The sequence below is a fragment of the Anopheles coustani genome, chromosome 2 (assembly GCF_943734705.1).
Source record: "Anopheles coustani chromosome 2, idAnoCousDA_361_x.2, whole genome shotgun sequence".
Classification (NCBI taxonomy): domain Eukaryota; kingdom Metazoa; phylum Arthropoda; class Insecta; order Diptera; family Culicidae; genus Anopheles; species Anopheles coustani.
In genome coordinates this window covers 77,590,917-77,610,928 of record NC_071289.1, presented here as the reverse complement: position 1 = coordinate 77,610,928, position 20,012 = coordinate 77,590,917, and the positions used below count along the sequence as shown (strand labels likewise).

The window sequence follows — 20,012 nt, the reverse complement described above, 5'->3', positions numbered from 1 at the left end:
GAACGGTACCGCTTGGTAGCATAGCGAGCCAGCCGTCGGCCGGCGTTATGGTTGCACTGTAGCTATCCGACGGTTCGCTTTACAGCGGGGTAAATCTACGAACGAACGAATGTTGGGGATGATGACAACAACAACATCTGATGGCGGCGTGTTTAGATCGAGACCTATAGGCACGATCGTATGCGGCCCCCCGCCTAGGAGCCCATCGTATCTGGCGCGCTGTATCTGACGTCTAATGGCGGTGATTGCGGGCGGACTACACGTGGTTTCCCAATCGTAAGTGGTAGGCAGCGTCGAAAAGGGCCGGAAAGGAGCAAGAGAATGCCAAAGATTTGGTTGTTTGTGTTACTTTTTCGATCGAAATTATTCCCTTTCGTTTCATTCCAAGACGGATAGGAAACGTACATCATAAGGGCTGTTTTTAGTTTACCAAATATTTTATGTTGGTTGCATGTGCTTAAGTTGATCAATTATAATTTATTTATTGATCCCTTGAGGTCAGATATTGCATCTCTAAAATGAATTTAAATGCATGACTTATCATTCGGTTTATTCCTATGTCGTACTTAACATATGCACAGAGAGTACCATATTTTCTGATGTATAAAACTATCCGTTTCATTGCTGCGAAAAGTCAAGATGTTGCTTTACACGAAAATTAGTTTTCTTGCTGCGTGAACGTGTTTTTGTCTCGAACTGGATGGATCACCACTAGTGCTGTTTTGGAAAAAATCTGTATTAAATGTGCAGTTATGTGGAAAATTTGCATACACACGACACAGTGAAAGTCTCTCAGTGCCATTGATCTGTATCCGCATGGTCGCAGAGAAAAACGATTAGGTTGTCTGTTTCGTTTGAGTGGTTGTAGTTCAAATATTAACTCTTCATAATCTCTGGCTGATGTGATATTGTTTTAAACGAGGTAGATTTGCGTCAGCTCTCGATGTTAACGATTTTGATCTGAACCAACCAAGAACTAATAAGCTTGAAAAACAACCTGATTTGTTGCTCTAATATCGTTCAACTGCAGCTGCCCTTTGAGAGGATCGCTCAAAGGAACGTTTAATCTTTGGCGCTGGTGTCGAGTCACCCTCGAGTCGCGCACGTCCGGGATGGGACTAAGTGCCGTCTATCGTTTCGTAATTAACCACCGGTCTGGCAAGTATGGATCATTTCACGCAAAGCAAAAGGGCACATCGTGTCAAAACGGCGCGTGTGCCGTACGAAATCAATCATCCCATCGGATCCGTTCAGAACGGGAGGAAACTTCCCCACAGCTAATGAACACCTTAATGTACGAACCCCGGTGGCAGTGGGTATTGCCTCCCGTGAAGAAAATAACCAGTTTCCATACTGTGGTCACTGGCGCTGTGAGGTGTTTGTGTCTCGCTTTCTATCCCACCGGGTCACCGGATAGTTCGTTTTCCCATCCCACACCAGGCACCCTGGCCAGTTTGCTAGATCGTTCTACGCGAGACTCGGCCGAAAGACCCAGGAAAGCACTGGCAAAACCAAACGGCGTGACTCGAAACCACCCGTTTGCCCGGACCAGACTGGACTGGCGGCGGGAAAAGAGACTTACGTAACGAACAAGTTTTCACTCTTACCAGCCCGTCACGAAAAGCGGTTTCCACACCACGCGCAGATGTTCTACGGTGGGTAATGTAATTTTCGTACGATTGGAAATACCACACCGTTCAACCTGCCACGACTTGGTCAATAACTTGTGGCACCTTGCCCACGAAACGGTCACCAAGGAACGCACTAGGGTTGCATTTAACACATTTTCCATTAACGGTAGCTAGTCGCCTCAAGAACAGCCCGCGGGAGGAACAACTTGCAGATTAGAAAGAAAAGACAAATCAATTTGTTATGGATGGGGATTTGCAAAATTACAAAATATCTTTCTTTTTGTGCGGCGATTGATTGTAAAATGTTTAACCCGAAATGGGGCCATCGAGCACCGCCAGACCCTCACGGTATGCAAAAGTAATTGATTGCAACGGATTCGTATGTGGAGAGAGAGAGAGTGTGTGTAGGTTGTGGTGCCCTCCGGTTGTGGTCTTGCTTCATGCTTCTGTTCGGCTCGCTGCGTCCCCGAAACCATGGCAATTTCTCGCTAGTTACAGCGTGTTGGCGGTGGTTTGCGCTACGAAACTCCAGGCCCGAAAGCCAAACAAAGGCTGGAAGCAATAGGACATGCCGTTAAATTGGTAATTGTAGCCCCGCCGGACGGGCAACGATTTGGGATTGGGGCAATAATTAGAACATCTTTTTCGCTGTGCAATCGCACGCCGGTCAGTCAGAAAGCCAGCAGGCATGCGCGAAGGCATGGTTGACTATGGTCAGTTCGAAGCATGGCGTCCGGTTTCTGGCTATTGCCAACCATACGCGTCTTGACTGCATATGATGAAGAAACAACAGGTTCGAGTTACTTCTTCCACGTTCAGTGGCTCAATGGTCTATTGGCAACGTCTTTGTCTGTTGCTTGAGGTGTGTCCATTTCGATAACATCCATTCCAGTGGATTAAGTTGCACTGTGGGGTACATTTTGCTCAATAAGTACGGTGGATTACGTTATAATCACTTTGACTTTTGTGTTTCGTACAAGTTGACGAGGCATTTCATTTCATTTCGAAAAATAAGAAACCTAATTTAAAAGCAACAAAAAACGACATTCGGAAATAGTCCTAACGAATCGTCGATAATACACAATAAGGCATCATTATTCCAAAAACTGCTTTTTCGTTTGCATCTTTCGGTTTATTTTCGTTCTGAAAAAGAGAATCTTTTATTCTAAACTCAGAACCGCCAGCAAAGATAATCCATCCATCCATCCACACCGAAATCATCTCATGAATAATGTAGCCAATTTAAGATGCTTGTTTTTCTCTTCGTTTTTAATCGGGCCTTCTAATATGGCCGTTTAATTTGTTTCCGCATTTTTTCAAACCAACTTCGACCAATACTTCTTATCATGCTTTCCTGAATATAGCGCATGTGATTCCTACGCAAACGCTTGTGGCTCAGTGGTAAGTATTGATTTGACTTTCCGATGGCCTAAGGAATAATTAACCTCTCACGAATAATCTTGTTTTAATTGCATATTTCAGCCGATGGTTAAACTTCACCACTGCATGCCACTGGAGGTGACGCAATAGAAAATGTTTTCTCACCGTGCACTGTAGCATTTTTCAGCGGAAATTGTTACCCAACGCCAACATTTCGGTGGTTCTGGAAGCTGTCTAGCACGATTGAGTCCTTAAACGCGATGGGGTCATCAAAGTCGTAGAAATTTATTAACTTGACTGGGCTACACTACGTGCTGTTATTTGGGTTGACGCGGAGCGTCGGTGTCCTTTCGCTTTCGCGTCGTTTGAGATGCGATGCACGTGGGTAAAAGAGGATGCACGCGATCTCGAATAGAAAAATACACCTACCTGAAATTGCTATTCTGTCAGAAATTGCGTAAATAGGCTAAAAGTAAATTTTTAGATAATTTCAGTGGATTATATTTGTTAATGCCTTGTAAATGCTTCACAAACCGAGCAGGCGCAACGAGATTTAACACGTGCTTGGCGCAGTGTACTTTGATCGTCAAGTCTGTCCGCAGCCATGCGATGTTTTTATGCGATGTTTTTAATTTGAAAGTTGGTTGAATTCTTTGAATAAACTAATTCGTAACGTTTTATCTTGGGATTCAGAACAAAAAGTGCAGGCAAGTTTTAGGAACTCTGAAGTCTAGAAAATTGGAATGTGATGTTATGCAAATAGTTATGCAGATGCTGTAGCCAATCGGCTGGAGAATGGTAAACCAGAATAAACAATGCGACGGTTTATAGTTCATACATACACATGGTCGTTCCATTTCCTTTCTCAAGAGATTTATTACGCACAGCTTAACCTCGTTTTTTTTAAATAAATTTATTTCCCCGGTAGAAACTAATGAACTTATAAGTAGTAAGCTAAATACTATGAATTTAGTTATTTATTAGACTTGTGAATGTAAACAAATACGTTGCATTCAAAGCAGTGTAGTTAGTAGCTAAAAGAACAACTTAATCAACCTGGCAAGATTGGGCTCCTTGCGAAAAACAGTACAAGCGGTCGGGCTGTATGAGTTTATTATTTTATACTATATTCTATTCGTACAATTTAGATACCTGTCGCATATTTTTCAAAAGCAGCTATCGCCTTTTAGCAAAGTGATAAGCAGTTTTGATTGTTGAACGAGTTTGCGAAGGATTTTCGAATAAAATTGAAGTTTTCATCTATTTTCTGCTCCACAAGAAGTACTTTACCGTTTTTTTCAAATTAGCTACAAACTATCCTGGAGCACACTCGTTTGATGTCTATAATAGGTAAAATACAAACATTAAATGATATTCCGCCTTGCAATCGTGACATGACGCTTATAAACGTACGTTTCAGCTCCTGAACTGCTGATGTCGTAGGTGTCTTATTCAAACTAAAACCTTTATGTCCGCATAGGACACAATCACTCCGTCGACTAATTAGTAGGGTTGAGAAGATAACCTCAATCGTTATCATTTGATGGTACTGGCACTGCCAACACATACTTGCGAGATCGATGAGTGGATGCATTCATTTGTTAACTTCCTTCTAGAGTTGTGCGAATCAGATTCAGATTCAATATGAATCTCCATGTTAGAGATTCACGATTCACGAATCTCCAAGATTAATGAAACCCGGCTTTGCTAGAGCTTGAAATCTGACGATCTGATGAATCCTTAAGACACACCTAGTGAGGAAAAGTCATCAGCCAAAAGTGGGTTGAGGGCCCTCTTTTTTTTTTGGTCGCATAATCCACGCCTCGCCTCTCCGAAGAATCGAGGAGAATCATGAATCGTGGAGAATCGTGGAGAATCGTGAATCATAGAGGTTCATGAATCGTGCAGATTTTTTCATTCAAAATTCGGTTCGTGAATCGAATCACTCCTTGCAGAAGATTCATATGAATGAATCTCATCGAAAGATTCGTTAAGCACAACACTACTTCCTTCCAGTATGCACCCAGCTCAGAAGAGCTTCGCGATACGCGTGAAGACGATGGCAACTGATGATTTACCAAGAATCCGGTGGCTTAGGTTAGCAATGTTATCGTAGATTTTGCATCTTCATCTTCGTCATCCTGTCGGGGATAATCATTGGGTTGTTAAAAGGATATTCATATGCGTTTGCTTATCATGTTACTTACTGAGAATCCAAAGCAATTGCTCATATTTTTCTCAATCTCAGCCTGGCTTACGGTGATACTGCTCAGATCATAGCGTTCTTGCTTGGGGGCTTGCAGTGTTGACATTAGCATTTCAGTGTCTTCCAAATCTAAAAAGAAACGTACATGCAAAACCAGTTATTGGCTTAGATTTGATCCTGGTTCCTGGAAACATGTACTTACCTCCTGAGAGAATAAATTCACTCTCGGAATGATCATCACCCTGTTCGATCACGATCTCTTCCTCTTCCTCCTCCTCCTCTTCTTCATCCTCTTCATCCGTCTCTTCTTCCTCCACACCTTGGAAGTCCGACTGGTTGTCCAGCGAGTTACCATCTTTATGCTCCTGTTTCATTTTTACCTGCTGCTGCTGGATTGTTGCATTTCCCGACCTAGTCACGATCGACGTGCCGGAAGTGGATGGAGCGGACGCCTCGTTTAAAGCTCGCGCTCCACCACGCTTCCTTGTGCCCATGCCGCTGGATTTCTCAACCGCACCATCCTTATCCTGAAGCTGTATCACCTCCAGCACCACGTACTGCCCATCGTCATCCTGCACAGTGACGAGATCGCCACCTTCCGCCTTTTCATCCTCCTCTTCCTCGTCATCCATTTCCTCCTCCAGCGTAATTTGCACCTTCTTCTGGCGCCCTTCGCGTAATGCCGCCTGCTCCTCGTGCAACTGTGACTCGGGATCGTGCATGGCCATGTGGCGCATCAGATTTCCCCGGTGCCGGAACGAGCGGGGGCAGCTAGGGCAGACGTGCGTCTTCGCCTTTGGTGTCGGGACGACGTAATCGGGATTGTGGTAGTAGTTTATGTGTCGCTTTAGTAGCTGCTTCTGTCGGAAGCACTGACTACACTCGGAGCATTTGAAAGGCTTTTGATTGGTGTGCAGCAAAAGATGTGATTCTAGATGGCGAGCCGAGATAGAAGCGTACGGACAGAAGTCACACTTGAAGCACCGTTCTCCCTCGTGTGTCTTCACGTGCATCTTGTACGAGTACCGATCTTCAAACGTGCTGTCGCAGCGTTTGCATTTGATCGGTTTTTCCGCCGTGTGCAGTTTCTGCACATGAATACGCAGGTCGGTCTTGCGGCCACAGGTTGTGGGACACAGTTCACACTGGTAGACAGGCTTATCGCCAACTGTAAAGAATAATAATCAGATCAAAAAGATGGTTACGAATTTTCCGCTTCCATATTACTTACCCTGGTGAATCAGTTTGTGTGCCTTCAGTGAGTTGGACTGTGTGAAGCGGGCAAAGCAAATGTCGCAAGAGTACGGCTTTTCTCCTGTATGGATGCGCATATGGCGAGTCAGCTTGAACTTATCCGGCGACGCGTAGGTACAGTGCGGACACTGGAACGGCTTTTCCCCAGTGTGCGTCCGGATGTGGCGCTTCAATTTGCTCAGCTCCACGCTCGAGTAGTCACACTCCGTGCACTTGTGCGGCCGTTCGTGCGTGTGCTTGTACCGCATGTGCCGTATCAGTTCACCGGATGTCGTGAAGCAATTATCGCACACTTTACAACGATGAGGCTTGGTGCCGGTGTGCGTATTTACGTGGTTCTGCAGCGAGGCCATCGTCTTAAAGCCACGCTCGCAGACCGAGCACTTGTGCGGTCGATCATCGGAGTGCGATTTGAGGTGACGGGAAAGGAGAAACATTTTTTTGGTCGTATAATTGCAGTAGTTGCACATGTGCATCGCACCATCGGCTGCCGGTTCCTTCTTAACGCGACCCGGCTTCTTCGCACTGGGTGCCGATTCTTCGACAATAAAATCGGAATCGTCGAAATCGTAAATTTCGTCCTCACCGGGTTGCAGATTTCCGCCGTCAGCGGTATCCGCCACAATGGTCGACTTATTCTCGCCATCTTCCATGATAAGCACGTAACTTACGCTGTCCTGTTCGATTTTCATATTTTCATCCCCTTCTGCCGAAAACGGCTCTGTTCCTACAGCCGCCAGTACCGGTTCCGCGTCTTCGCTGGCTTGAAAATAGTAATTGCCTTTCTGGTCGACAAAGTAGCATCCCTGCTCTTCGTCATCTTCCTCGGCGTTGTTTGCAGTGAACGATAAACTTTCTGCCTCCACATCGCCAGCATTGTCCGCTTTTGTCATTTTGATAGGTATGGTTTTGTCCTCGTTGTTGGTTTTTTGCGCGCCTCGCTTGTTCACGGTTCTGGAACTAGCGGCGTTCGTACGACTTAGCGTTTCCGATTTGGGTTTTGATCTTCTTGTGTTCATTTTGTAGCCAGTTTTCTATTGCCCATACGCAATATCTGTGAATAGAGAAACACAGGAATGAGAAAACATCGAAGCAACTCGTAAAATGCGAAACCGAAGCAAGTCTTCGCAGCATAGAATTATCACAGCAGGGGTGCAGAAAATCGTAAAACGAACAAAACTTTTCCTAATATACCCGAACAAAACATTTCCACCACAGCTGTCAAATGACGGGCGCATAGCTGGTGATGCACAAAAAGTAACAAGCACAGTAGGAATCGATCCTATGTTCCCTCGCATCGAACGCCATTTTGCTGCGGAACACACAAAGTCAGGATCCTACAAATTAATTTATCTTAAAAACCTTTGAAAAATTGATTTCATCTCAAAATCATACGTAAACACAGCGATCCACTCGGCGTTGTTTACAAATTTCATTCGGAAACATCACTCCCAGATGGAGCTTCAGTTGATTTCGCAGGAAATTCCATTTTCTATCACCGTCGGCGCTGCGACACCGTCTAGAATAACTGGTGCATTCCTTCGATGCACGATTTTATTTCTACTCCGGAAAGTTGCCTTCTAACATCACTTAACTGATTATAAATCGATATGCAATTACCTGGGACGCCGAAATGTATCAATCTCTTTAAATTGATTATGCTTTTATTGATGCCCACAGCTACACCAGCGCTAGATGCGCTGTACTTCAAGCGAATGATGCAGGAGGGCGCTGCACTATGGCATATGCGGCGGCTTATTGACTTTACTTTTAATTCATAGTTATTCGCTCGTGGACATCAGTTTCTTTTGATTATTATTGAAACAAAAATTAAACTGCAAAAAGCGCTGAAAAGTAATGTCTCAGTCGAAATTTTATCACAAAACTACCCGTTATCCAACATTCGTACTGATGAGTCCCACTGTGAAACGTAGACGAAGTGACGGTCCCCTTTGGAAACGCCTTTTTCGGATTAAATGACGCGATGCTGCCAGGTCGTAGTGATGATGACGTTTCCGAAGGGTTATGAAACCGTTGATGCTTCGCGTTTTCAAATTGTAAATTGTTGCATTTATAATCAGCATAACGATCAGAGCTTCGATAGAGTCATCATGGAACGATAAGAAATACTTTGTTACTTTTCTTGCCAAGTTTTATTCTCTCAACGCAGGTTACCCTACCATTGTACGCGTGGGGAAAGGTTTGGTGGGAGAAAAATAACAAATTTGATATCCTATTCACATCACCTAACGTATAATTTACAACATAAAATAACCCTACTGGGATGGGACAGGAGCTCCCGTATCAATGAAACATGGAGGACATTTTAAGACCAATAAAATGAACGAAAGGACAAGATTAAGGAAACTACCATAAAGGATCATACGTTCGTGGAAAACACAACATTAGTATGCATAGAAATTAGCCAAAAATGAACAAAAATAAAACAAAGGAATGTAGCACTTTGCATAGATTGGAACCGACAGCCAATTGGAACAAAATGCTAGAAGCCCGTTTCAAAATGCTTCCACTTTCGCAAACTCCGGCCCTTAATGGTGTCCTCCCTCGATGGTGCTGCAATACTGCGAAGCGTTACTTTTGATCTCAACCTTCAGTATGTACACGATGGCCACCGACAGCAACACGAAAAGTATGCAGGTAATCCACTGGAGCTTATGGTTTCGCTTCACCTGCGCCTCCAACCGGTGCGTTGTATCGTTTAGGTGTGCAATTGTCTGCTGAAGATGAGCCATCTGTTTGTCGCCACCCATACTCGTCATCCCACCGCCTAAGTACGTCCCACCAACGGTACCGTACTGGTCATGGCCAGATGTTGCATTACCGACACCACTTCCGAACATTGATTCAAGTCCGCTTTCGTCAAAGTTTACCGGTAGTGCACACTTAAGCCGGTGCTGCTCCACCAGGCCACTTTTAGCGGAGATGGTCTGGAACGGAAAAGTACCGGGATTAGGAGTTTGTTCCGAAAAATCAACCTACTTAAATATCATTCCACCACTCACCTTCCACAACTCGGCCAACTCTTGCGGGTTGGTAGAAATATCGTTAGAAACGGCAATGCACATCACAAGGAATTTCTCTCGATTGATCGTGTTGATCTGTTGGCCTTGCTGTAGCATCACATTTATTGTGATGCTCGCCGACGGCAGAAGTACACCCGTGCTAGGACGCACTCGAAACTTCTCTGGTGCTGTCGTTTTTATCTGCAATGAGAAACAAACGATTTCCATTAAACGATGAGAACTTACCCAATAATTGCACGAGCCATCCCTACCTTGTACGAAACTGCTTTACTATCCACATTAGTGATTTCCACCGTTCCGACCAGATCGCTGCCGGATTTGGCGAATGTAATGGTGTACTGTGGATTTATCCGTAACATCTCACCTGCAATCGAAACACAATAACGTCATTCGAGGCATATCAGTCGTTTGGAGATAAAGACCGCTGGAGGAAAGTTCCCTGTTCCTCGCGTTCAGATAAAGTAGCAAGTTGTTTGTGCCGGCCGGGTTGTTTTGGCCATATCAAAGTTTGCCTTTAATATAATAATCACGAATGATTGTTACGAAACATGCCATAGGATAGGAACCCTCCCACATTGGGACCAGTTGGTGCATATAAATTTTAAATTAATCGAATCGATTTTCTGTCAGCTAACTTTCCCTTTCGCATCCTCTCGTTTTTTTCCCATTCGACACAAACGATAGTATCCCTCGAACCGATAGCGTGAGTTAGGATACAACATTTTTCGACTTACCGTCACTGTGCTCCGGAAACTTGCTGACGGCCGATTCGTTCATTGGCGATTCCGGGGGACTGAGGTTCGCAAAATGTACCTGGTGCGTGTGGGGTGAAGCAGGAAGCAGAAATTTAGTGCGAGATTGGTTTAATTTATTTCAACTACTACACGATCACAATTGATAAGTCAGCTGAAAATGTTGGCCACCCGGATAATCCACCTCTTTCGAGCAGCAGGTAAATTTATGCACAAACTTTAGCAGACCCGATGCGCAACCTGTCCGGAGAAGTATACCCGTTTGGCGCCACCGGTATTCATTCACTCAAGCGTAAAGATTTGTCTATTCTCTTGGCAAAACGCCGTTGAAGTCACCATTGCAGCGTTAAAAATAGCTGCAAACGCTAAGCTGGTGCTGTTTCTTGCCGGGGATTCAGACAACTAGATGCGGCAAAGGAGAAGGATACAATCTGATGGAAGACTGCGGAGTTTTTTCACCGCAACTATGATGCGGAGTTCAATCTTCATTCCCAAAACAAATCTTTTAAAGCAACTGCTTTACTATCCGACTGCAGCTAACCACATAAACTTATTAAATTAAGATAGTTATTTGCAAGACAGGGTGTATTTCCCTGAAGGGTGTAATAACTTGTGCGAAGTTGAGAGAACAACAGTCACTACACTATTTTATCGATTGAACAAAGAAACTCCTACGCTCATAGCACGGAAACAGTCTGATGTTTAATGAATTATTCCTTTTTTCACTACCATGGGGTGTTTTCTATCGAGGTGGCAATGGGATGATCCTGCCCAATTCACTTACTTCTGATACTCTTGGAGTATGAGCTAACTTCGTTGATTAATCGCAAAACGGTGCTTTGCGTATCTCTCGATGTTTGTTTGAGCAGGTCCCAAAGTCGATAGACATTAGCAGGCCACATCCTGCGACACAACTTGACAGCCGCAGGTTATGCAAAAAAGCCCCAAAAAAGCTTTACAATTTGAATTTATCCGTTGATAAGCTTTATGGTAAGTTATTCCAAAACGTGTTAAAAAATTTAATTAAACTATTTGCAAATTAAATTAAATTATTTACAATTGTTAAGAACCATACGAACTTACGGTAAGCATAGGGTAATCTGGTTTTTGGTGGCACAAATATATCACAACGATCGATGCGTTATTGAATGTAAACACATTTTGGTATTTACAGTAAAATCATTCGAACAGGCGTACACTTTCAAATTAGCATGGCGCAGGGGAGCAAAATACCATTGAACCCCAGGGCACCCCTAAAAGAAGAGACTCCTTGATTAAATGAAGCATCTATTGCCGCTTTAAAATCATGGTAAGGAGCGCGGTACGTACAGTTTACGGATGAAGTAATTGCCGTTTTTTACAATTGACCATGCTTGTAAACCCCAAAGAAAAATAACATTGAAGTGGCAGGCATGTCTCAAATTTAGACATTGCCAAATAAAAAATATGTGACCTGCAAAACCTGTTCCAGTTTGAAGGTCAATATAAAAACGAAAACCTATTGGAACAATTGCGTTCCGTTCCATTATAAAACTGTGTGCGTCCCTTGTCGCAGTAACTTCACTGGGGTGTGTACATCGACGGGGTGGCTGTTCAGATGATGGACGATACAACGAACCGAGAGGAGATCGTGCCGAAAGGTAGAGAGCAGAACGAAACGCCGGTCCCCGGTGAACCGCGTCAACCTTTCTGCGTTAGCTACTTGCGTAACCCTCATGCGATGGAAGGTTGTTAATGTCTACTGGGAGATCCATGCAATAGCACATGGGTAGAAAGATCAGTGTTGATCGGAGTACCAAGAAGACCCCGTGTACCGAGACGGGGGACCGACTATGTGGCAATTAGTTGCTTCATGGAGCAAAGAAAATAAGTTTGTGGTAAGGAAGACTGCGATGGAAAAATAAAGAAATTACCCGAGCCATGTTTTGCTTTGCTTGAAGCTGCGCTGGGCGGTGTGCAGAGTTGTTGCAGGGTGTTGTGGTTCTTCGTTCCACAGATTCCGGCTTCCGGGGTCAAACTTGGACTGGGTTGGCGGAGGATAAATAGGTCGCTTTGAGATTCCAGCAACCGGTATATTTTAACTTCACTTTCCGTTTGTGTTTACATGCAACTGATTCACGCAGCTTGAAGCTACCTGTTTCACTTTTCTTGAAAGACTGTTTTATATTTTAAAACCTCTCACTTAATGACTCCTTCATCTGTAGTATAATTTAGTTTATAGCTCCATTAAATGCTTTAGTTACCAAGCAGGAGTAAAATGCAAGCGTTTCTCTTAGCACTTGTACCTTTACCATTCCAGCTGGCAATGGAATGATAGTCTACACAGCTGTTCCAACCTAACTGCCTCGACAAGTGCCGTGTCTGCCATGTCGATCGTATAGATTTTTGATTTTTGGAGGACGATGTGTATCTTCAACTGACTGACGTAAGACGTGAATGACGAAAAACAACCCCCAAAGGAGCAATCAATAGTTATTTTGAGCAGAGAAAAGACATTTGAACGGAAAGAAAACACACAGCATTGGGACAGCTACACTTATAAAACACGCAGCAACGGTCGTACTTTTTTATCGGCGAAAAATAAACTGTTCTACCAAAGGACCTTAGGGATAAGTCCCTTTTTCCAATCGAATTTAATTGAAGAGAAAAACCGGTGGGCTCGTCTGGACCTTTCAGAAATTCTTTTTATCGATTCGAAACGCATCGCACCAACACACTACCGGTACTGTCCTGATGGAAAAGAATATGAACAAATAAAAATAAAACAAACACGATCGGTGTATCGTCTCAATCGGAATAATGCACGGGTTGCGAAACAACGCCGAAAGAGTAAAAAAATATGCGATTCGAGGCCACGCTTTCGAATACACACTTGTGCGCGCGGCGTGGCACTGGCGTTGCCCTGGGTGAACTTTGTTTAACATAGTTTTAAAAAAATATATAAAGAAATTTTCTTTTAAAGCACCATAAGTCGTGTGTGGATGTCAAACGAAATAAGCCAATGTATGAACCAACGTCCAGGCGCCGTGGATTGTTGAGAGTTTTAGGACACAATAGTGAAATAAACACCTTCACTGTAAACTAAACCTTCCAAAATAACGAATGTATCAGCCGAACCGGACAGAGGGGTAAGGTTTCAGGCAACGTTTTGAAAGTGCACTCACAACACAACCGCGAAAACCGGTGCACGCGACGTGCTCGACTGTGTCTGTCGCGATCAACGGCCGCCAAATTACTAAACCGGCTGCCAAGTATCACTTTTCGTCGTTGGTAGGGGTTTTCACTCGAGCCAGCACGAGCAAGACGACGACGCATCGCGTATGACGAGGCCATCGACGAAACCGGGAAGGAGATACACGCTAAGGTTAGTTGGGGCACATAAAGAAATTGTTTTACCGGCATATGCATGTGCTGACGGCATGGGTATCGCCGCGCCTGCAGAAGGACGGGCGATTTGTTTTATATACCGCCAACGTCGTTTACGAATCCAACGCGTCCAAGCAGTGACCGTTTAAATAGTATGTGCTCCACTGTAACGACAGTGGGTTGCACGAAACGGATAGGAAAACAAATTGGAGATGGAGAAAAATGTTGTAAATAAAAAGATTTTATTTCTATTCCTCATTCTAATCTAAATCTAATGGTTGATTGAGGTAGGTCGGCACCACGTATTATATTTATTCTTGCATAACGGTTAAACGAGATTCTAATTAATTTACATTCCAAAGTTGACGAAAACATAAATCGGTAAAAATACATTTCCTGTTCTGCTCCAGTCGGACCGGTTGAAACTATGCAAACAGTCGGTTGTGTTCTGCAGAACCGAGATTACCCATTATTGCTGCCAAGTAGAAAGAAAGACAACAATAACATCCGAATTACTAACTATACCAACGATGGGTGAAGAAAATAATTTTAAAACTGTTTCACCATTACCATTGGCAATTCAAATTTCATGCAATGTTCATCGTGTTGTTATTAGAAGTGTATAACAGTTAGTGTATAACTTGTCCGTTGTTCGCACAAAAATGTTATCCGCCAAGCATTCAGTTTTTTTTTGGAAAGCATATCAAAACTAAAATGTATGCATTAACATTTCCATCAGTTATTTTGTCTTTTTGTAAGTATATGACGATGTATCCAGATTTATCAGTACCTGAAGTCCCCGTACCTTAAATACCTCAACTAGATTTAGAACCAATCCATTACCTAGCACAATTTAATTGTGCTTCTCTCATACGACAAGTTAATAAAGGTTGATCAAGCGTGCTTGAGAGGTTGTTAATAAATCTAGTCTTTGGCTGACTAGTGGAGTATCGTGTAATAATATGATCTTGTTATTGCACATACCTTCTTCGAAAGAATTCCATTCTGTGTGCCGTTTTGCGTCAGTGGTAACTCCATCGGTTTCCGGGCTTCCGGGATGAACTCAAACACGTAGTCATCCTTGCCACCCCAGCACTTTTGCATGTTGTCTTCGTCAATGTACTCGCGGATGTTTTTGTTGTTAATGTTCCGTAACCGGTCAACGGCTTTGGCAGGTAGCAGTTTTTTGATGATTTGAAAGGTGGCTAAAAGATAGTCACATAAAAAGAAGACATCAGTCAATCTGGTTCCCATTTGAAACCCACTGAGTCGATGCCTACCGTTAAGTATCCATGGAAGATCGTAGATGAGAATATAGTTCAGAGAGCAGGGATAGTAGTTTTTTAACGTGTTGATGATATACTTCGTGTAGTCCATATCGACGTTGCTTAGCCCGGCGTCGGTCAGGTCGAACACGATCGTCACGAGGTCATCGTTCGCTTCGCGAATTATCCGTTCGATCCAGTACAGGAAGCACTTCTTCAGATCGTCCAGGTTGCGCGTACCTCGTACGTACAGCTTTGATTTGAAGATGAACACCGTCTTGCCGTCGACGTCGCGCCCCCGAGGAAACATAAGTCCATCGTTAATGTACTCCATACGAATATTATCTTCACGTATATCTGAAAAACAAATTGGTTTTGTATCAGAAAAAATGAACATCTGCCATCGCTTCTGTCTTCTTTACTCACCATTGATGCCAGATGTTTTCCTCCACTCAATCGTTTCCCAGAGCTGCTTCAGCGAGTCCTTCATGTTGATGTCATTGTTCTCCAGGAACTTTATCAACCATCCGTCGCCTTCGAAAACCCACTTCAGATCGTGCTCGTGGAAGCCTCCCACTAAGAAAAGAAGATAAAGGCAAAAAAAGTGAATTAGCTACATATTCAAATGAGCTCTGAAAATCATGCAAAAGCAGACAAAAAAGAAAACGACCGTAGACACGGACGGATTGCCATTGAGCGGCATCAATATTTGATCTGAGAGAACCTCGAACTAGCGCTCGTTCACATTTGCAGCAGACAAAGTAAAAGTTAAAAAAAGAAAGCAAATTTCTTTAACTCCCCTTGGAGAGGTTCTTAGTAGAATAAAAAGATCTGATGAATTTGTTTGAGACTCTTCTGCTTACAGACTGTTGAAACATTGTCAAACAAATCAAACACAGCACTTTGGCAGAGTCTCCAGATAAGAAATAACTATCAATTTGCGTCATCCTCACTTTGTCCCGGTAAAAACAGATGAGCCATGATATAAGCACTTTGGCAACACTTGGCGACTGGATGAAGACCAAACACAACAAACGCTGGGATTGACGCTCTTAGCTATTCAAATCCCACGCGAAAAGGGCACCGAAGGGCTGGAAGAAATACCACCAGTCTGCCTGAGGGAAACCTTGAACGTTAGACTGCACATAGGTCCGGTGTGCCTCCCCGGCAAGCCCCGGTGCGTGTGGCGTTAGGTCATTGCTGCTCCCTCGAGCAACGTTTGGCCCGCAGCACGACTTTCGTTACGGTCCACCGAAGGATGGGGAAATTAGCCATCATCTGGACGTCGTGGACCGATGGCCTTGTGCCCAAAACCAAATAAAAGATTGCCGGCTGATAAAACTTGTTGCACTGGCTAAGGAGAGAGCAATGTAGTATAGACATTTGGAGTGGCATAAAGCCGCTTGGAAGACATCATACGCCACCAACGGCAAATGAAAAAGTAAGTCAAAATGAAAGAGAAGAAATAGAGGAGGATAAAGTATTTAAAAAGGTTATGCATACCACTTAAACACTATTAAGATGCACTTTTCTTTTAGTAATATTTTAATAAACATTAACAAATTGTGATCCAACTCTCTATTGACTGAAAGTTTTCACTTTTCTAATTAATAGTTGATGTGATTATGTTAAGCATGTACATTGTTTATTGTTACTTAATCGAATCGAATGTAATTTGAAAAGGCAAACAGTTTGAGCAGCTGGGAACACGTGGTTTCTTCAGAATGAATAGCCGCATATACCAGGGGTCAGCAATGTTCGATCCGCCGGCTGAATTGTTTTTATTCTTTTACGTATATTTAGAGTGAGGGATTAGGAGAGAAAATTTTAAACATACTTAAATTCGTTCGAAATGTTAACCTACATATGAAGTAAAAGGACTAGTCATTCTAACATGTGAGTTGTTCATGTTACAAATATTTTTATGTCTTTATGGGAAATACATCATTTGAAAACATTTCACGATCTTGTGAGTCATGCTGGTTGAGATAGCACGCTACAATCAGCTGATACTACCCCAAGTCACATGAACTGGTGGTTTGGTACGATCAAGATTCCTATGTCATTTATAACCCGAATAAATTGAAGCGACCAAATGCCCGATGCGGATTCCAAGTGATGGATTCCACGTTTGTTGCAATCGAAAGATAAGAGCTGGTTTGTTTGAACACGGTTATTATTACCTGGCACTTTGGCAGCATCCTTTTCCAGCTTCTCCTTGAACAGCTGGCGTAGCTCGGCCACTTGCTCCGGGGTGGGGTTGAGAAATTCTGGCAGTGTCATCTTGCGCCCAAGGAATTCCGATAACGTTTACATACACACCGCACGTAACACGAAGGCACAGGACAATGGTGGCGCGAATTTCTTGATTATGGCCTAGCCGCTAGATAGGCCGGGCAGACAATGTACACTACCGACCGTTTCGTGTGAACACTATGCACAAACTAACCTATGACTATCTAAAATGCACTATTTTCTCTTCGGAAGGCCTCGACGTTCACCAGGGACGTTTCGTTTCGCTTTTTCGCTTTATCACACACGCACACTGTGGCGGAAGTGTACCGTCATACCACGATCTCCTTTAGTCAACTTGCCGCCGAAGGACACTAACCTTCCGACACCCGTATCGAATGTGTTTGATCCACATGGATCTGGCTCGGAGAAATCCGACGGTGGTTTAGAATTGTTGCCTTGAAGGTAAAAATTGGGTTTTAGAGAGTTCAATGGTGTTCGAACCGGTTTACTGACGTTATTGCATTTAGCACCTTAGTAGCACCAATAAGTCGGTTGACGGTTTTTTGTCACTAAAGTGTCACCTTGTTTTTTATTTTGATTCTCTCGGCGATAAATACCAAAATTGAACAATCCGAACCGATGAAGGTCTTCTAGCTGGAGCGCGTGTTGTAACCCAAACTAGAGGGTTAGTAGTGGGGTTCGGTCAAAAACCCCATTAAGTCTAGCGGAAGCTGAGCATCAAACATGCGGTAGTTGGCATTAATTTTTTTATTCACCCTCTTCGAGAATGTGTGCGTTTGATTCGTGATAGCTACGTTGGCGGAAAGAACTTGGAGGAACCACTTTTTGTATTACGCGAACAGGTTTCTTGCGTGAAGATCACAAACACAGGAAACTACACCCAACTGGTCGAAGTTTTTGGAGGCAGCTTTCGTCAATGGCTATACGATGTGATAATCATGAGAGATGAAGGAGAATCAGGTTGCCTTGACAACGACAGCGAAGTGTTGTTGATGCACAGAAAATAGCACCATCCTCACGACATCCCAGAACGAACGTACATCCTCGATCGTGTACGCGGGTGTGTGAAAGCACGTGCGAAATTCCGTACCGTTAAAGGAACCTTTAAACTGTGTTGTTTTGCGTCGGCTGCACAGGAGTAGCTAATCTTCACTGAACGGTTTACCGGAGGAGATAAGTGTCGAACGTGATTTGTTAAATTTTTTATTTTCGCTGATTTAACGAAAATAGCCACACACACAGTGAGGTCCATGGAAAGTTAAGGAACGAACGCGACGGTACGAAGACGGCTTATTTTCGTTTGGGTTTGCTATCTTACTCGAAACGTACGGCGCAGCACTACGCAGCAAGCACACGCGACGGCCACCCGAGAACTGACCAAACCATGATCAACTCCGAGCTGCGAACAACTCCGGGCAACGCGCCACCCGACGGATTTGACGTTTGAATTTCTCGTTTTTTCTCCGTTTCGCGTGATGACGAGTGCCGTTCACACGACCTGGCCTCCACCGGCATGGATACGTACAACGACGTCCTATCTTGCGCATTCGACTTCCCTCTCTCTGCATCGTTCCACTCCGGATGGCGGGACGGCAAATCTTTCCCCTCCCCTCAATGTGCCCCAAAGTCTTGCTGGCCTAATCTTGCGGCCACGATCCACACGCCGCTGCGATGGAGGAGATGGAGCAACGAAATCCCGCGGTTACCGTAACTGTATATTTTCGGCAACCGCGAGAGAAAGAGCATCCCCGGCCAGGGAATTACAACGGTGCAGCAACTGCGTGTGGAAATGTATCGAACAAATGGGGCAAGAAAGTGAGTTCGGAAGGAAAATAAAACAAACGGTCTTTTAAACACATTTCTGTCCGAGAGACGGAGAGCGTTCGAAGAGCGTTCGAACTTGGAAGTTCAACGTTCGAGCATGTGCGTTGGCATGTAGTAATACGACTTTTTTGTATTCTAACAACCATTTGAAAGGAAGTTGAAAATTGCACCATTTTCCTTACCGAAACATTGCATGCAGTAGCTCGACCATGCTGAGAATAGTTTATTTTAATCAGCTTGAATCTATTTTGTTCCAAGATCACAGAAAATCTTCAAAACACTCCACTCCGATAGTGAACTAAATCATCCGTCCGGAGCGTACGAGTCGTAGGTAATTGTAATTAATCACACGACGTAACGACTGCAGCGCACATTGACAACGACGTGCAGCTTATCAGCAAATAAACCACGTGTTATCATGTTTCGATAGTGATAACGCGTGGCAGCCAGCCAGGGAAGTTGGGGTAGAATTTATCAGAACAGGGACACGGATCGTTCCGGGGAACACCTGCAAACGATTAAAGTGATGCGTAACATTGCTGGTACAAATCGAAAAGCGACATAACACAAAAACCAATGAGTTGCAATAACCAGGTTTAATCGTAGGAAAACATAATATTTTTTATGATTATAGGGAACTTTTAAGTTCAAATAGCTACATGAAGCAAAACATGCCATCAGTGTATGAAGATGCTCGGGCCGTATATCGACAAACAATTAAAATAAAAAGGACATAAATTAACGGTTATGGCGCAAACGGGAACTGCGGATTGCGTCAGTCTGAGCATTGGATGGATTCGACCGTAGAAATACCCTTCGCAACTTTTTTTATGAGGCATGAGCCCCTTTTTTATCCATACCCAGGCAAGAAATATTGAACGAGTACTTTGCGCTTTTCTTGAAAGTGTTTGTCATTTTGCCTACTTCATAACAGGTTGCAAATATTCAACATTTTAGTAAATTGTCGATGGCTAAGCTTGCTCTCCTACCCGCGTGCCCTTGGCCTTGAACAGAGTGTATCGCCGAATACATTA

At 43.7% G+C, this 20,012-nt stretch overlaps 2 protein-coding genes across 4 annotated transcripts; both read right to left on the bottom strand.

Moving 5' to 3' along the window:
• Window positions 1-4,171: 4,171 nt before the first annotated feature.
• Window positions 4,172-8,208, bottom strand: LOC131267199 (transcriptional repressor CTCFL-like). Of its 2 annotated transcripts, XR_009178382.1 has the most exons (6): window positions 8,092-8,208; window positions 6,449-7,525; window positions 5,420-6,385; window positions 5,219-5,346; window positions 5,025-5,152; window positions 4,172-4,624 (listed from the first exon to the last, which is right to left on the bottom strand). XR_009178382.1 is itself a non-coding variant. In XM_058270000.1 (5 exons), exons 2-5 carry the CDS (start codon window positions 7,488-7,490, stop codon window positions 5,105-5,107), a joined length of 2,184 nt encoding a protein of 727 aa, XP_058125983.1. In that variant the 5' UTR covers window positions 7,491-7,525; window positions 8,092-8,208; the 3' UTR covers window positions 4,945-5,104. The 2 variants fall into 2 exon arrangements, 1 of the variants encoding a protein (XP_058125983.1); XM_058270000.1 differs by lacking the exon at window positions 4,172-4,624 and having other exon boundaries at window positions 4,945-5,152.
• Window positions 8,209-8,607: 399 nt separating this feature from the next.
• LOC131266892 (motile sperm domain-containing protein 2-like) lies at window positions 8,608-18,449 on the bottom strand. Of its 2 annotated transcripts, XM_058269575.1 has the most exons (9): window positions 18,245-18,449; window positions 17,082-18,074; window positions 15,325-15,474; window positions 14,914-15,255; window positions 14,618-14,838; window positions 10,250-10,328; window positions 9,767-9,879; window positions 9,495-9,695; window positions 8,608-9,419 (listed from the first exon to the last, which is right to left on the bottom strand). In XM_058269575.1, exons 2-9 carry the CDS (start codon window positions 17,179-17,181, stop codon window positions 9,021-9,023), a joined length of 1,605 nt encoding a protein of 534 aa, XP_058125558.1. In that variant the 5' UTR covers window positions 17,182-18,074; window positions 18,245-18,449; the 3' UTR covers window positions 8,608-9,020. The 2 variants fall into 2 exon arrangements, with proteins under 2 accessions (XP_058125558.1, XP_058125557.1); XM_058269574.1 differs by having other exon boundaries at window positions 17,082-18,449.
• Window positions 18,450-20,012: the final 1,563 nt, after the last annotated feature.